This window comes from Schistocerca serialis, chromosome 9 (genome assembly GCF_023864345.2).
Source record: "Schistocerca serialis cubense isolate TAMUIC-IGC-003099 chromosome 9, iqSchSeri2.2, whole genome shotgun sequence".
NCBI classification, from domain to species: domain Eukaryota; kingdom Metazoa; phylum Arthropoda; class Insecta; order Orthoptera; family Acrididae; genus Schistocerca; species Schistocerca serialis.
The window spans coordinates 541,991,623-542,008,468 of NC_064646.1; the positions used below are offsets into that span (position 1 = coordinate 541,991,623).

The window sequence follows — 16,846 nt, forward strand, 5'->3', positions numbered from 1 at the left end:
ATCAATACCTTTGATAAATGTCAATAAACAGTTTGCCGTCATCTGCTAAAATATTATATATCTTTCTTGACATAGTAAGGTATCCTCTGCACCAACACTTTAATTACAGGCTGTCCTCTATAGGATTGTCCACGTATTTTGAGCTTTTTAGCTACCACTCAATATACAGGGTGTCCCAGCTTTTTAGCTACCACTCAATATACAGGGTGTCCCAAAATAATGTATACGCTCTTTGAAACAGAGAATATCGTTAATTAAAGGAGACAGAAATACAATTTTTATGGGTAATAATTAAGAAGGCGGTGAAAAACATAACAATGATTTCTTCTGTTTCAGGATTGTCAGCGAACATGGCGTTATCGTTTGAACAAAGGAAATGGATGCTAAAGTGTTACTGGAAAACAGAGAATGTGAGTGTTGTATGCTGACATGTTGTTGTTGTTGTTTTCAGTCCTGAGACTAGTTGATGCAGCTCTCCATGCTACTCTATCATGTGCAAGCTTCTTCATCTCCCAGTACCTACTGCAACCTACATCCTTCTGAATCTGCTTAACGTATTCATTTCTTGGTCTCCCTCTACGATTTTTACCCTCCACACTGCCCTCCAATGCTAAATTTGTGATCCCTTCATGCCTCAAAACATGTCCTACCAACCGATCCCTTCTTCTAGTCAAGTTGTGCCACAAACTTCTCTTCTCCCCAATCCTATTCAATACCTCCTCATTAGTTACGTGATCTACCCACCTTATCTTTAGCATTCTTCTGTAGCACCACATCTCGAAAGCTTCTATTCTCTTCTTGTCCAAACTAGTTATTGTCCATGTTTCACTTCCATACATGGCTATAGTCCATACAAATACTTTCAGAAACGACTTCCTGACACTTAAATCTATACTCGACGTTAACAAATTTCTCTTCTTCAGAAACGATTTCCTTGCCATTGCCAGTCTACATTTTATATCCTCTCTACTTCGGCCATCATCAGTTATTTTACTCCCCAAATAGCAAAACTCCTTTACTACTTTAAGTGTCTTATTTCCTAATCTAATTCCCTCAGCATCACCCGATTTAATTTGACTACATTCCATTATCCTCATTTTGCTTTTGTTGATGTTCATCTTATATCCTCCTTTCAAGACACTGTCCATTCTGTTCAACTGCTCTTCCAAGTCCTTTGCTGTCTCTGACAGAATTACAATGTCATCGGCGAACCTCAAAGTTTTTACTTCTTCTCCATGAATTTTAATACCTTCCCCGAATTTTTCTTTTGTTTCCTTTACTGCTTGCTCAATATACAGATTGAATAACATTGGGGAGAGGCTACAACCCTGTCTCACTCCTTTCCCAACCACTGCTTCCCTTTCATGCCCCTCGACTCTTATAACTGCCATCTGGTTTCTGTACAAATTGTAAATAGCCCTTCGCTCCCTGTATTTTACCCCTGCCACCTTCAGAATTTCAAAGAGAGTATTCCAGTTAACATTGTCAAAAGCCTTCTCTAAGTCTACAAATGCTAGAAATGTAGGTTTGCCTTTTCTTAATCTTTCTTCTAAGATAAGTCGTAAGGTTAGTATTGCCTCGCGTGTTCCAACGTTTCTACGGAATCCAAACTGATCTTCCCCGAGGTCTGCTTCTACCAGTTTTTCCATTCGTCTGTAAAGAATTCGCGTTAGTATTTTGCAGCTGTGGCTTATTAAACTGATAGTTCGGTAATTTTCACATCTGTCAACACCTGCTTTCTTTGGGATTGGAATTATTATATTCTTCTTGAAGTCTGAGGGTATTTCGCCTGTCTCATACATCTTGCTCACCAGATGGTAGAGTTTTGTCAGGACTGGCTCTCCCAAGGTTGTCAGTAGTTCTAATGGAATGTTGTCTACACCGGGGTCCTTGTTTCAACTCAGGTCTTTCAGTGCTCTGTCAAACTCTTCACGCAATATCATATCTCCCATTTCATCTTCATGTACATCCTCTTCCATTTCCATAGTGTTGTCCTCAAGTACATCGCCCTTGTATAAACCCTCTATATACTCCTTCCACCTTTCTGCCTTCCCTTCTTTGCTTAGAACTGGATTGCCATCTGAGCTCTTGATATTCATACAAGTGGTTCTCTTCTCTCCAAAGGTCTCTTGAATTTTCTTGTAGGCAGTATCTATCTTACCCCTAGTGAGACAAGCCTCTACATCCTTACATTTGTCCTCTAGCCATCCCTGCTTCGCCATTTTGCACTTCCTGTCGATCTCATTTTTGAGACGTTTGTATTCCTTTTTGCCTGCTTCATTTACTGCATTTTTATATTTTCTCCTTTCATCAATTAAATTCAATATTTCTTCTGTTACCCAAGGATTTCTATTAGCCCTCGTCTTTTTACCTACTTTATCGTCTGCTGCCTTCACTACTTCATCCCTCAGAGCTACCCATTCTTCTTCTACTGTATTTCTTTCCCCCATTCCTGTCAATTGTTCCCTTATGCTCTGAAACTCTCTACAACCTCTGGTTCTTTCAGTTTATCCAGGTCCCATCTCCTTAAATTCCCACCTGTTTGCAGTTTCTTCAGTTTCAATCTGCAGTTCATAACCAATAGATTGTGGTCAGAGTCCACATCTGCCCCTGGAAATGTCTTACAATTTAAAACCTGGTTCCTAAATCTCTGTCTTACCATTATATAATCTATCTGATACCTTTTAGTATCTCCGCGATTTTTCCAGGTATACAACCTTCTTTTATGATTCTTGAACCAAGTGTTGGCTATGATTAAGTCATGCTCTGTGCAAAATTCTACAAGGCGGCTTCCTCTTTCATTTCTTCCCCCCAATCCATATTCACCTACTATGTTTCCTTCTCTCCCTTTTCCTACTGACGAATTCCAGTCACCCATGACTATTAAATTTTCGTTTCCCTTCACTACCTGAATAATTTCTTTTATCTCGTCATACGTTTCATCTATTTCTTCATCATCTGCAGAGCTAGTTGGCGTATAAACTTCTACTACTGTAGTAGGCATGGGCTTTGTGTCTATCTTGGCGACAATAATGGGTTCACTATGCTGTTTGTAGTAGCTAATTTGCATTCCTATTTTTTTATTCATTATTAAACCTACTCCTGCATTACCCCTATTTGATTTTGCATTTATAACCCTGTCCAAAAGTCTTGTTCCTCCTGCCACCGAACTTCACTAATTCCCACTATATCTAACTTTAATCTATCCATTTCCCTTTTTAAATTTTCTAACCTGCCTGCCCGATTAAGGGATTTGACATTCCACGCTCCGATCCGTAGAACGCCAGTTTTCTTTCTCCTGATAACGACGTCCTCTTGAGTAGTCCCCGCCTGGAGATCTGAATGGGGGACTATTTTACCTCTGGAATATTTTACCCAAGAGGACGCCATCATCATTTAATCATACAGTAAACCTGCATGTTCTCGGGAAAAATTGGAGACATTGGAGAGCTGAATTTGGAATACCACCACCAACAAGAGTAACAATTCTAATAATCAGAGATAAGTTTGAAATCGAAGAAACAGTGCACAATGAGAAGAAGAGACATAGCGGACGAAAGGGAAGTTCAACAGACAACGAGGGTTTTGATGCAGTAATCCAGGCATACACACGATCCCCGAAGAAATATGTGAGGCAATGCTCTCATGGGACTGGGATCTGCAGAAGCAGGGGTCATGCAATTTTGCCATCTCAGAACTTTAAGCCTTACATTCCAAGACTTCTCCATGCTCTTAACGAGGATGATCCTGATAGGCGAAGCGAATTTTGTGAGTGGCACATTAACAAATGTGAAGAAGAGCAATGTTTCCAAGATCGAATTATTTGGTCAGATGAAGCGACGTTTGAACTTGATGGAGCAATTAACAACCATAATTGCGTGTACTGGGCCAGGGAGAATCCATATGTAACTGAGCAAAGGCATGTTAATCTACTAGGAGTAACAGTCTGGTGTGGTCTGTCTTCTAGAGGGTTAATCAGGCCGTACTTCTTCAACAACACTGTCACGGGTGACTCGTACTTGGAAATGTTGTAAATGATAACTCCTGGTCTTAGCGTTGTGTCTGGAATGGAAGATTATTACTTTCAACGGGATGGGGTGCCACCTCACTTTCACCTGGATGTGAAGGCATTTCTCAATCATACATTCCGTACCAGATGGATAGGACGAAGATGGAGTGTGGAGTATCCCGCTCAATCTCCAGATTTAACTCCTCTAGACTTCTTTCTTTGGGGTACTCTCAAGAATACAGTTTACACTGTGAGACCACACACACTGGATGACCTTAGAGAGCAAATTAAACAAGTCTGTCCTGCTATTCCATTGGAAACAATAACATTGGCATGTCGCTCAGTTGTTAGTCTTTGTCGACAGTGTATTGCGATGAACAGACACCACTTTGAACATTTACCATCTTAAGTCGGGCCATGAGGCACCTAGTACCACTAAAATTGTATTTCTAACCCCTTTCATTAAAGAGATGTTCAGTTTCAAAGAATGTATACATTATTTTGGGACATTCTGTATTTCTTATAACTACCAGGATGCCAACTATTACTATAATATTTTGGGCCAAATAACTCTAGCATTAACTTTTCCTGTGTGCTGGACAACCAGTACTTCTTAAACATTTCCTGAAAATCATTCCAAGAAGGGAATTCTGCGAATGACCAGTTCCTCATTTAGCATCATCCTCTTCCAAATAACTCGGGGAAAAATCAGTTTTTTGGATTCATCACAACACTTAAGCAGGGACTTATAAAATATCTTTAAAAACATGTAGAATGTATATCTGCCTCTGGGTTTAACTTAATACCTCCAGTTTCAATATTTGCATAAGTAGTATCCAATTTATTATTAAAGTCAGATTTTAATTCTGCAAAAACCTTGAATAGCTCTTCCATCTCATATTGGCATATGGTAAAACCATAACGAGTTTGCACCTAATATTCTACTGCTGCTAACTTGAGGCTAAACAAGTGCTGTATCGTTATAAGAGGCACAGGGGAAAGCTAGTGTGCAGGGGTTTACTCCAATTCACTACTACCAATGTCACATCATCATAACATCTGTGCTTAACATACCAAGGATTACACCATAATATAATTGTGATATTAAATCTAAATTAAATGCTCCAAACTTCATCAGTGTAGGCTTAAGTATATTATTTTTAACATTTTAAGCTCTCAGAATGATCAAATGAATATGAAGGGCTTATTTCAATAGTCGTACAAGTCCATTTTTGTTCATTCTGAGATACAGAGTCCTAAAATTAAATGAGCGCTGAAAAATCTGCAGTTGAGATACCAGAAATATTCAATTATACTATTGAAATAAGCCCTTCATATGTCAGGCAAAATATACGACCTTAAGAAAAAATAGTGGCACTAAATAATAGAACTAGAGAGCTTAAAACTGGTCATAATATACAAATGCACATCATGTACATCACAATCAAAAGTTATTTGGGTTTTTATGAAAAATTAAAGGTTCTAAATACTAGACTTAGAAACATCCTCAGTAAGATGTAAACATCTTCTATATGTAGCACCAATAAGTTACCTCTTTTGGTTTTCAAATTATTTACTAAAAACCAAATTTGAAATGAAGTCCTTACTCATAATTGATTATCATTTGTATTTGTAATAGAAAGTTGTACCTACAGTACGCGATTGCAATAGTGCAGTAATACAGCTATAGCAAGTTTCGAGACAGTTCATAAATAACTATGAGAACAAGGAATCTTAAAAAGGCTGTTCAGAGGTCTTGTTCTACTGTCGATTCCGCTTTAAAAAATTGTAGCCAGCTAAAACATTTTAATAACTAAACCAAACTTAATTCTATTTATATACAAATTGAGAAGATTACAAATTGTTAAACAATTATTATTAATTAATACGTGTCCGAGAAATGGGCCTTTTAGATTCTGACCCTGTTCCTAGGACGACTGATAGCAGATGTTCCCTTTGGTGGTCCACTGTGGCCATATATAAATATGGCCAGAGAGGCAGTTAGGAGAGACACTTTGAACCAGGATATCAATATGTTCATGTCAGTCAAATGCCTGCTTGCCTGGTGTCTTGGACGACGTCAGAGCTTGGCAGAGTTGAATGCGATTTTCCATAAAAGCTGGAAGTGAACCTGTGAAGATATTCCACTGTCCTGGTTCCCTTAAATTTCACAGAAGTAACTGTGTGTCGCCCACAATGCTGACAAAACCACGTGGCAAGTGAGGAAATTATTTTTCCGCTATATTGGCAAGGAAGTAACTTTTGGTGATTAGAAATCAGGATGATATACCATTTTACTTGGAAGTTCCCACAGTGGTCATCTCTGCACTGTTAATAGTGCTGTTTCTGAAACGATTATTATTATTTATTTCCTTCACTTTCTCAGACGTTAAGTCCGGTTAAAAATGGAGTGACGCAGACCTTGATCAAGCGTCACTTCCTTTTAACTGTACGGTATGTGTTATATTGCATTTAGGAACTTTCGGGTAATTGAACATGTATCAATAATTACGGATTTCTGTATTTGTATATATATGTTTGGATGTAGCTGTATTGCATTGATGTACTGGTGGATATTGTGTGGTATGTCTCCTGTAGTTGATAGTATAATTGGTATGATGTTAACTTTATCCTGATGCCACATGTCTTTGACTTCCTCAGCCAGTTGGATGTATTTTTCAATTTTTTCTCCTGTTTTCTTTTGTATATTTGTTGTATTGGGTATGGATATTTCGATTAGTTGTGTTAATTTCTTCTTTTTATTGGTGAGTATGATGTCAGGTTTGTTATGTGACGTTGTTTTATCTGTTATAATGGTTCTGTTCCAGTATAATTTGTATTCATCATTCTCCAGTACATTTTGTGGTGTATACTTGTATGTAGGAACGTGTTGTTTTAAAAGTTTATGTTGTAATGCAAGCTGTTGATGTATTATTTTTGCGACATTGTCATGTCTTCTGGGGTATTCTTTATTTGCTAGTATTGTACATCCGCTTGTGATGTGATCTACTGTTTCTATTTGTTGTTTACAAAGTCTGCATTTATCCGTTGTGGTATTGGGATCTTTAATAATATGCTTGCTGTAATACCTGGTGTTTATTGTTTGATCCTGTATTGCAATCATGAATCCTTCTGTCTCACTGTATATATATTGCCTTTTCTTAGCTATGTGTTGGATGCGTCTTGATCGATGTGTGGCTGTGTTAGATGATACGGGTGCTTGCCATGATGTGTTTTCTTTTTCCAATTTACTTTCTTCGTATCTGTTGATGTTATGTGATCTAAAGGGTTGTAGAAGTGGTTATGAAATTGCAGTGGTGTAGCCGATGTATTTATATGAGTGATTGCCTTGTGTATTTTGCTAGTTTCTGCTCGTTCTAGGAAGAAATTTCTTAAATTGTCTACCTGTCCATAATGTAGGTTTTTTATGTCGATAAATCCCCTTCCTCCTTCCTTTCTGCTTAATGTGAATCTTTCTGTTGCTGAATGTATGTGATGTATTCTATATTTGTGGCATTGTGATCGTGTAAGTGTATTGAGTGCTTCTAGGCCTGTGTTACTCCATTTCACTACTCCAAATGAGTAGGTCAATATTGGTATGGCATAAGTATTTATAGCTTTTGTCTTGTTTCTTGCTGTCAATTCTGTTTTCAGTATTTTTGTTAGTCTTTGTCTATATTTTTCTTTTAGTTCTTCTTTAATATTTGTATTATCTATTCCTATTTTTTGTCTGTATCCTAGATATTTATAGGCATCCGTTTTTTCCATCGCTTCTATGCAGTCGCTGTGGTTATCCAATATGTAATCTTCTTGTTTAGTGTGTTTTCCCTTGACTATGCTATTTTTCTTACATTTGTCTGTTCCAAAAGTCATATCATTGCTGAATCCTTCTGTTATCTTTAGTAATTGGTTGAGTTGTTGATTTGTTGCTGCCAGTAGTTTTAGATCATCCATGTATAGCAAATGTGTGATTTTGTGTGGGTATGTTCCAGTAATATTGTATCCATAATTTGTATTATTTAGCATGTTGGATAGTGGGTTTAGAGCAAGGCAGAACCAGAAAGGACTTAATGAGTCTCCTTGGTATATTCCACGCTTAATCTGTATTGGCTGTGATGTGATATTATTTGAATTTGTTTGGATATTAAGTGTGGTTTTCCAATTTTTCATTACCATGTTTAGGAACTGTATCAATTTAGGATCTACTTTGTATATTTCCAATATTTGTAGTAACCATGAATGGGGTACACTATCAAAAGCTTTTTGGTAATCAATGTATGCGTAGTGTAGTGACCTTTGTTTAGTTTTAGCTTGATATGTCACCTCTGCATCTATTATCAGTTGCTCTTTACATCCTCGTGCTCCTTTGCAACAGCCTTTTTGTTCATTAATAATTTTGTTCTGTGTTGTATGTGTCATTAATTTCTGTTTAATGACTGAAGTTAATATTTTGTATATTGTTGGTAGGCATGTTATGGGGCGATATTTAGCTGGGTTCGCTGTGTCTGCTTGATCTTTAGGTTTCAGATATGTTATTCCGTGTGTAACTGTATCAGGGAATGTGTATGGGTCTGCAATGTAACTGTTAAATAATTGAGTTAGATGTGAATGTGTTGAGGTGAACTTCTTTAACCAGAAATTTGCTATTTTATTATTTCCAGGGGCTTTCCAATTGTGAGTAGAATTAATTGCTTGTGTGACTTCATGTTGCAAAATTATCACTTCAGGCATTTGTGGTATCATCTTGTATGTGTCTGTTTCTGCTTGTATCCATCATGCATGCCTGTTATGTTGTACCGGGTTTGACCATATGTTGCTCCAGAAGTGTTCCATGTCTGTTATGTTTGGTGGATTGTTTATTTTAATGTGTGTGTTATCTATTGTCTGGTAACATTTCTTTTGGTTTGTGTTGAATGTTTGGTTTTGTTTCCTTCTATTTTCACTTTTTTTGTATCTTCTGAGTCGTTTGGCTAATGCTTGTAATTTCTGCTTCTTTTCGTCTAATTGCTCTGTCGCTTCTTGTTGTGAGATTTTACCTAACCTTTTTCGTTTTTTTTTTCCGAGATTTCATTTCTTATAAATTGTGTTAGCTGTCCGATGTCTTTTCTCAGTTTTTCTATTTTGATCTGTAGCCTGTGTTGCCATGCTGGTTTTGTGGGTTTCTTCTGTGTGTTGGTTGGTTCTGATCTCTGCCTAGTGTGTATATTTAGTGTAGTGAGTGCTCCTATATAAACCAGTAGTTGTAACTCTTCCATAGTTATGTTTTCATTTATTTTGTTGTGTATGATTGTGTTGATAGTTTTTATTGTTGTTTCGACTTGTGGGTTATTTGGTGATCTATGCAAGAATGGTCTAATGTCTGTATTTGTGTCTTTGTATTCTATATATGTTAGCTGAAATTTTTCTTCTATATCTAACATCTGTGTCACTTCGTGTTCTATTTGTGCTTGTTCTGGTGGCTGTCTTAAGATTTCGTTTTCCTCTGATTTTTTAATTGGTGCGTGTTGTTCTTTGTTTGTTTGCTCTGGGATGTTTGAGTCCATTACTGTATTTTCTTCTTCTTCTGATTGCACATTATTTTGTTCCAGTATTTGTTGTACTTGTTGTTTGATGTTTTCTAATTCTGACTGGGGTATCCTGTTATTTTTTATTATTACACGGATCTGATCAGCTAGTCGTTGTTCTGTTAAAAATTTTAATTCTGGGTATCCAGTAATAAATGTTGTGTATACTTGTGATCTGTATCCAGTTGTGTTGGTTCCTAGGTTTGTTGCTTGGTAATAACAGAACATGAGGTGTCGATTAACTTCATCTGACCATCTCATCCTCTGTCTTTGTTTTCCTTCTAGGGTGGTTGCAGGAAGCATATCCTGCAAAACACCTCTATTTGGATTTAAATCATTTTCTAGTTGGCTAGCAGTGTCGTTACCATTATTATTATTATTATTATTATTATTATTATTATCAGGGATATTATTATATTTTGTACATGTGAACTTTTACAGAATATAGCAATCAGTTAAAACTCAAAAGTTTTACTAATAGCCGTAGTTCCTGATCCTGCTGAGTAAACAGCAAAGAGGCATATTTTCTTTCAGTGAGCATAAAGAGGAATCTGGACTTGCAGACTGGAAATTATGCTCAGTATGTTCTCCACTACTTTCTGCCAGACTGCAAAAGTAGTTTCCAGGCTCTTGTAAATATCAAAGGAAGGTGTAAAGCATGCACACAAAATTTAAGTGCTTATTCATAACTACATAACAAAAGAAATGACCATTTGAATATTTACCCGCGACCCCATGAACTGTCAAGCTGGTGTATATATATTTCGTTCAACGTCTCTGTTTTTGGATGTAGACACTTTTAAATTATTTCACAGTAGGTACTACTGTCACAAAAAAGTAGTATGAATTAAGTACAGCTCACCACAGTTGCTGTGCAGCATGGTGTGTAGCGGACACTGATGGCGAGCTGGATCACTGTGCCAGGTGGACTCCATTGCTTCTCAATTCTATGACATAGTTGTGGAACCAATGAAACAGTTTTAATCCTTAGAAATTGTGATTGACGATCTTCCCACTCATTCTTCAACAGCAGAGTTGATGGCTTTAATAATTACTCATCAACCAAGCAGGTATTCCAAAGTTTCTTTATTGAATTGCTGGTAATGGCTCGTGTGCTACTGTAATCTCAACTATTGGTCACATAGTTAAGAACAACAACAACAATATTTTTCGATGAAACCCCCTTCATAATCGTTATTTTTTCCTGGGTTTCTGTTTATTTTTCTTATTCAGATTTACAGCACAGAAGTAGTCTGGGCTCTTCAATGAGTTGTCAGGATGAAGTGTTTTCCCTTTTGTGAGACAGTATGTTTAGATTACGGCCATTATTTCAATTTCTGATCTACTTCTTTATTGAGTGTTCTGACAATCATGTAATTCTTCTTTAATGTGGACTAATTCCCCACTGCACCTCCTCAGGTGATGGAAGCTGTAAACTTTGTTAATTAATTATTAATTAAGATCAACCTCTACACAATTCTCATATTCTTCTAGTTTAAGATAGACCTTCTCTTTCAGCCACTTTAGTGAGACCTGTGGTACCTATGAAGGTAATATACTAAAACGTCTTGTAACTAGACACTTGTAACTACACTGCGTTTTCTCTAGTTGTTTATGTATCTGTTTTTAATATTTGATAAGTATTATGTTTGTGCACAAGCTGCCTTAGGCTATACTGGTGGTGGTTTTCTTTTAAAGCAAGGGACAACTGTGTATGAAGAGACATGTAACTATTAATACAATTTACTGTTTGGAATAAGGCCCACAAGATGTTTCAGTTATGGAAACAGCTAATGCTCTACTTCTGCTACATTTTTTTTTTTCTCCAGGTGAATCACCCCACCCAACAAAACCAAATCTTATATAAAAGTGAAAGAATGCACAATATGAACAAAGGTACAGTTTTTCAGAAAGACATTTATGTAGTTTACGCAACAGATAAAATCTGCATCCATATACATGCCAAGTAGTTTTCCAGATATTCATTGGCATTAAACCAAGTATTTGATAACTTGAAGGACTCACCGTTTTGTAGTTTCAGTTTGTTCACATCTTTTCCAGAATTTGCAGTCATTGTGTCATCTGCATCATGTACAGATATACATGACAAATTACTCTGAAGATCATTAACAAACATTGCAAATGACAGTGACTGAAGAATTGATCCTTAGGCAAAGGTTCCAAGTCGTGGATGCCATAATGCCTTGGTATCTCCAGTTTACTAAATCAAATACATTACTCAGATCAGCTAGAGTGCCTTCAGTAGATGTTTTTGATTCAAAAGAAGCTTGCACGAAAGAAATAACATTTTCACATCTTTGAATATGAACCATTGGGGCCTGAAACCACACTGAGACCTAGTGAATTATAAACAGTGTGTATAAAAACAACCATCTGATTTCGCACATCAACATTTCTGAAACTAAAAATAAAATATACAATGAACTTTGTTTTTTGATGAATGGGATACTCAAAAAGTTTTTTCGACTTAAAAGGTCATATTTTTTTATTAAAGTTGGGTATGGAAGTGAACATCTTGTAGCAATCACTTGGGAACATCCAGTATGCTAATGAGGAAGTTATCTGCTTGAGACAGCATTCATTTTAAAATCATTTTTGAATGAGTAACATCAATTTTGAAATCTTTTTTGAGCTATATTTGTGGCTCTGTAGCAAGATCTAGTACACGTATGCAAGCTGTCATGCCACCTCACATTAAATTAGAAGTAACACTGAAACATCTGGCAAACTGATGTCACTGCAATATTTGTATATGTTTGTTTCACTGGTGCAGCACTTATTTTGTAATCAGAATTTATAAAGCTGTGGAGAAAAGTAATCACTCAGTAACAGCGCCAATATGAACACTGTCATATTTGCATAGGATTTTAATGATGGACAAGAGTAGTTTTAATTCTCTAAAGTTAAAAATAAACTTCTATTTCACCATAATACTTACACTCAATGACTAAAGCAAGACCTTATTATCACTATACTGAAATAAAAAATACCTTTACAGTATTGAGTGTTCTGCTGTAATATGAACTTCGACAAGTCCATTCTGCCAGTAACGATACTGTTTAATCATTTCGTCGCTTTGAAAGATGATATGTTACTCTGATACAAATAAATGATTATAAAGAGTTGTTGAATGTTAAAAAGATGTCCCTGTCACATAGTTTAAGAATATTTTGTCACTTTAGAAGGTATTCATTTACTTAGTTGAAGAGCAAGCACATTATTTTGGTATGACGCTAACTTTTCACGTAAATAAACAAACGATTCTAGATCTGTGCTGTTGAATGAATCAGAGTAGAATGAGAGCAGATCCACTAATCATAGTTGCTGAAACTTGTGGATGATGGTGGAGGAGGTAGAACGCCACTTAACTTTCAAAAGTTAGGTGTAAGTTGGTATAACAACATGCAAATTGCATGTTTCCACACGTATGTTGAATTATGGGAGTGGTAGCAGGGGATCTACTTGTAAGAAATTCATGCCAGTAGAAACCCAGCTTTAGAGCCAGGTATGGACTTCTGATTACCAAGGGCAGGGGAACTGGCCTTTGTAGCATTGTGACAACAAAATGAAAGATTAAATTTGTGTTAAGTAACATTAACATCATAGATAGCTTTTTCACACTTTCTGCTTCTACCTAATTTTATGTTAATGATAATCCAAGGAGATGGGATAGAGACCATGATGTGGAATATGAACTAGAAATAATTAAAAATACAGAAACATTATAATTAAAGTTCAACTTTCAAACCACTATAGAAATAACACCACTGGTCAGAATAACTTCAAATTGATATGGAATATTATCGGAGAAGGGGGAAAACGTATGGCAGAAGAAAAACAAATAGTTACAAAATGTAGCAAAAGAGGGCGCTGTAAGCATCATGATTTAATAGTGATCGACTAAAAATGAAGGATGAATCATACAACGATACCTAAGGTGTATGTTTGACTTTAAACAAACTGTACTACTCAGTGTGCATGGGTGTACAGTTTTGATACTGTTAGTTAAGTAAGCCCATCCACCATGGCAAGGTCATATCACATAAGATGGGAAAAATCGATTTTTAATGTCCTGAGGTCAAAACCGCATAAAAAGCATCACTCACATTGGTTTTTAATTGTTCTGAGGCATAAAACCACATAAAAAGTATCAGTCACATCGTTTTTTTAACTGTCCTGAAGCCAAAAACCGCATAAAAAGGATCAATCACATCGGTTTTTAATTGTCCAGAAGCAAAAAAGCAAGTAAAAAGCATCAATAAAAATCAAATCGTATTATTAATTTCCATGTGACTGGCGCAAAACATGTGCAGTATGCTGTCCACCGTTTTCCACAACACTATGCCTATTCACACACAGTTCAGAAAACATCATTCCTGTGAAACACAACTAGCTCTTTATTCACCTGAGCAGCAATGTAGCAGGGCATGTATACACACCCACAGCAGCGAAAGGCAAGATGATGATAATCTGCATAACTTGTCATGAAAAAGACACTTCCACTTTCACATGGATGCTGGTTGTCATCTAACTTGGGAACACCCAGCTTATGGTGTGCATGTAGATATACTGCTGCCATGATGTAATATCATCTGCACACTCAGACAGAGAAAATACAGTAGCCTTGGTCTGTCTCTTTATGTTTTAATTGTTGTTGACAATGATGATGATTTGATGAAGATGATGGTATCTTCAGACTGGCTTGATGTAGCTCTCCACATGGACCACCTTGTGCAAGCCTCTTCATCTTTGCATTACCACTGCAACCTATATCCACTTTAATCTGCTTACTGTATACAAGCCTTGTTCTCCCTCTACAGTTAGTGCATTACATTTTACTGGGTGCATTCTGTTTTCAGACAACAGACAAGGGAATAGTGATAAACGGAGATCACATCTTTTCTTTCTTTATTTATTTTTCTTTCTTTCTTTCTTTCTTTCTTTATTTTTCTTTCTTTCTTTCTTTATATTTTTCTTTTTTTTTATGGTTGATGCAGCTGCTGTGGATCTCTTTTTAAAATTGTATTTTGCCTGATTGATTTCTCAGTCTTTCAAAGCTGATGCTTTAATGTTTTTCAGTGTGCTTAGCTCATCTCTGTTTTGTCTGATGTTCATTGCCACACATACAAATGTATACAGGTTGGAATTCTAAATTAGGGTGTTTTTGCTAAAAATGAGAATGTGTTTGCAGGACATGCTGTAGGGATAAAAGAGTGAGACCTTGTGACTCCGAGAGATTTGTAAAGAAATAAGAACTGTTTCTTCTCATTGACATAGGGGACTTATAACATGGGGGATGTTTATAGGGAACCATTATTGCACTCATTATTTTTGCTCACTTAAGGCTCCAATTGTTTCAAAAAATAATCCTAACTTCACAATCAGCAGCAACAAAAGTTATGAAGTATAAGAAAAAACAAATAGGCCATTGGACCTAGTAGGTAGAATATGGACACCATGATGAAGGCAATCAAGAATTTACAAGACAGAGAGAGAGAGTTTCACGCAATGCTAAGCTTTTTCTTTTTATCGTGATCTTTACATCCTGGCGTATTTGTTTATTTTAATTATTTTAACATCTAGCTTATCAAAATATTTTATCATTATCAGTGAAGACAATGTTGTGTGCTGTGTAAACTCGTGGTTTCCTTCAACATTATGTCCATATCTTACTTACAAGGCCAGATACCTTGTTTGTTTTATGTTACACTTTGTAACTTTTGCAGCTGCTCCTAATTGTCAAATTGGAATTTTCTTGAAACAGTTGGGAGCCTTATACATGAGCAAAAATAATAGCTGTAACAATATAAATCCCCAATGTTACAGAGAAGAAACAGTTCGTATTTGTTTACATAGCTCTGTGTGTCACATGATCCTGCCCTTTTATCACTATTAGCAAGTTCTGTAAATATGGTTTTATTTTCAGCAAATGTATCCTCATTTAAAGCTCCATTCTGTTTAGGCACATCTGCTTCTCTATTATTGTACAAAATTGTGACATATTTCAGAATGAAGATAACAACAACAACAAGAACAACAGCTAAAATATCTAATTGAGAAGTCATAATTTATTCTTCAAACAGTTGGAACCTTATATAAGCAAAAATAATAGATGTTATAATAGTTCCTTATAAATGTGCACCTTGTTATAAATCTCAGATGTTACAGAGAAGAAACAAGTCTTATTTGTTTACGTCTCTCTCTAGGTCATGTGGTCTCACTGTTTTATTACCATAACATCTCCAGTACATGCTTTCATTTTAACCAAAAACATCTTTATTTATAACTCCAATCATTTTAGGCATATTTGCTTCTCATCTATTATCCAACAAGTATAACATGTTCAACAAGTAAGATGTAGTGTAAGTTCACATACTCCATATCATGTAACACAGATATGATAACAGTTTGAAATTCTGTTTACAGTACAGAGTTGGAAGGGCACGATATAATGAAATCAATTGCCTATCAATGTATGTGTCAAGGTCTCACTGCAATATTGTGAAGAAAGACAAAGGATTATACATAATAGATGGTGGGGTAAGTTATGTAAAGTAGAGACTCGAAGTTAAAATAAACTGATTACTTTCTTGTAAACATTTGAGTATGAGTGTTTTATTTAATACACATTTTATTATTTAAACTGCTGCATGTAACTTTAAATGTCATATTGGCTCGAGGAATAGGCTCAAACCCTTTTTAATATGTACTTGCTAGATCTAAACAACAGTATAATATAAGAGAAACCAGTGGAGTGAGGTGTGGCATATAGAAACATGCAGTAGAAAACAGTATTCATATTAGCTTTCGAGCTCTTACACTTTCTCTAGAAAAAGTACACATATTTAGGCACACAGACACCCAACTACATTCCTGCAGTGAGACTGGCTGTTGATTATCGCTTATTGAGAGCAGTTGCCTGTGCAGATGGTGGTGGGGAGGGAGGAGAGAAGAATGCACTAGAACTGAGGGGTTAGTAGGATAGTGTGAAGGAGGTCTTTCGACAGATGACTCAGTGTCTGCACAACAAGACAAAAGAAATTCAGAGGGTAGAGTTTGTAAGAGATAGAGAAAGGAAGTGGGGTTGAAAGGGATTGGAGGAAGGGAGAGGAAGGTAGAGATGAAGAGGGAGACAGGAAGGAAGGAGGAAGGGTGGAAAAGGGTAGAAAGGAGGGGGGGGGGGGGGAGAGAGAGAGAGAATGCATGCCACCTCTGGGGGTGGGGGGAGAGTGCTGGGAGAAGACAGTACATG

At 36.4% G+C, this 16,846-nt stretch overlaps 1 protein-coding gene across 4 annotated transcripts in view; it reads left to right on the forward strand.

Annotated features, from left to right (window-relative positions):
* LOC126419774 (uncharacterized) overlaps positions 1-16,229 on the forward strand; it is a 54,944-nt gene extending 38,715 nt beyond the window's left edge. For 3 of the 4 annotated variants that reach the window (XM_050086949.1, XM_050086948.1, XM_050086947.1), the window contains 2 exons: positions 337-410; positions 16,021-16,229. In XM_050086949.1, the coding sequence (XP_049942906.1) occupies positions 337-410; positions 16,021-16,152 (206 nt within the window). In that variant the 3' untranslated portion in view covers positions 16,153-16,229. The remainder of the gene's footprint in view (positions 1-336; positions 411-16,020) is intronic. The other variant, XR_007575999.1, reaches the window with a different exon arrangement.
* The last annotated feature ends 617 nt before the right edge of the window (positions 16,230-16,846 follow it).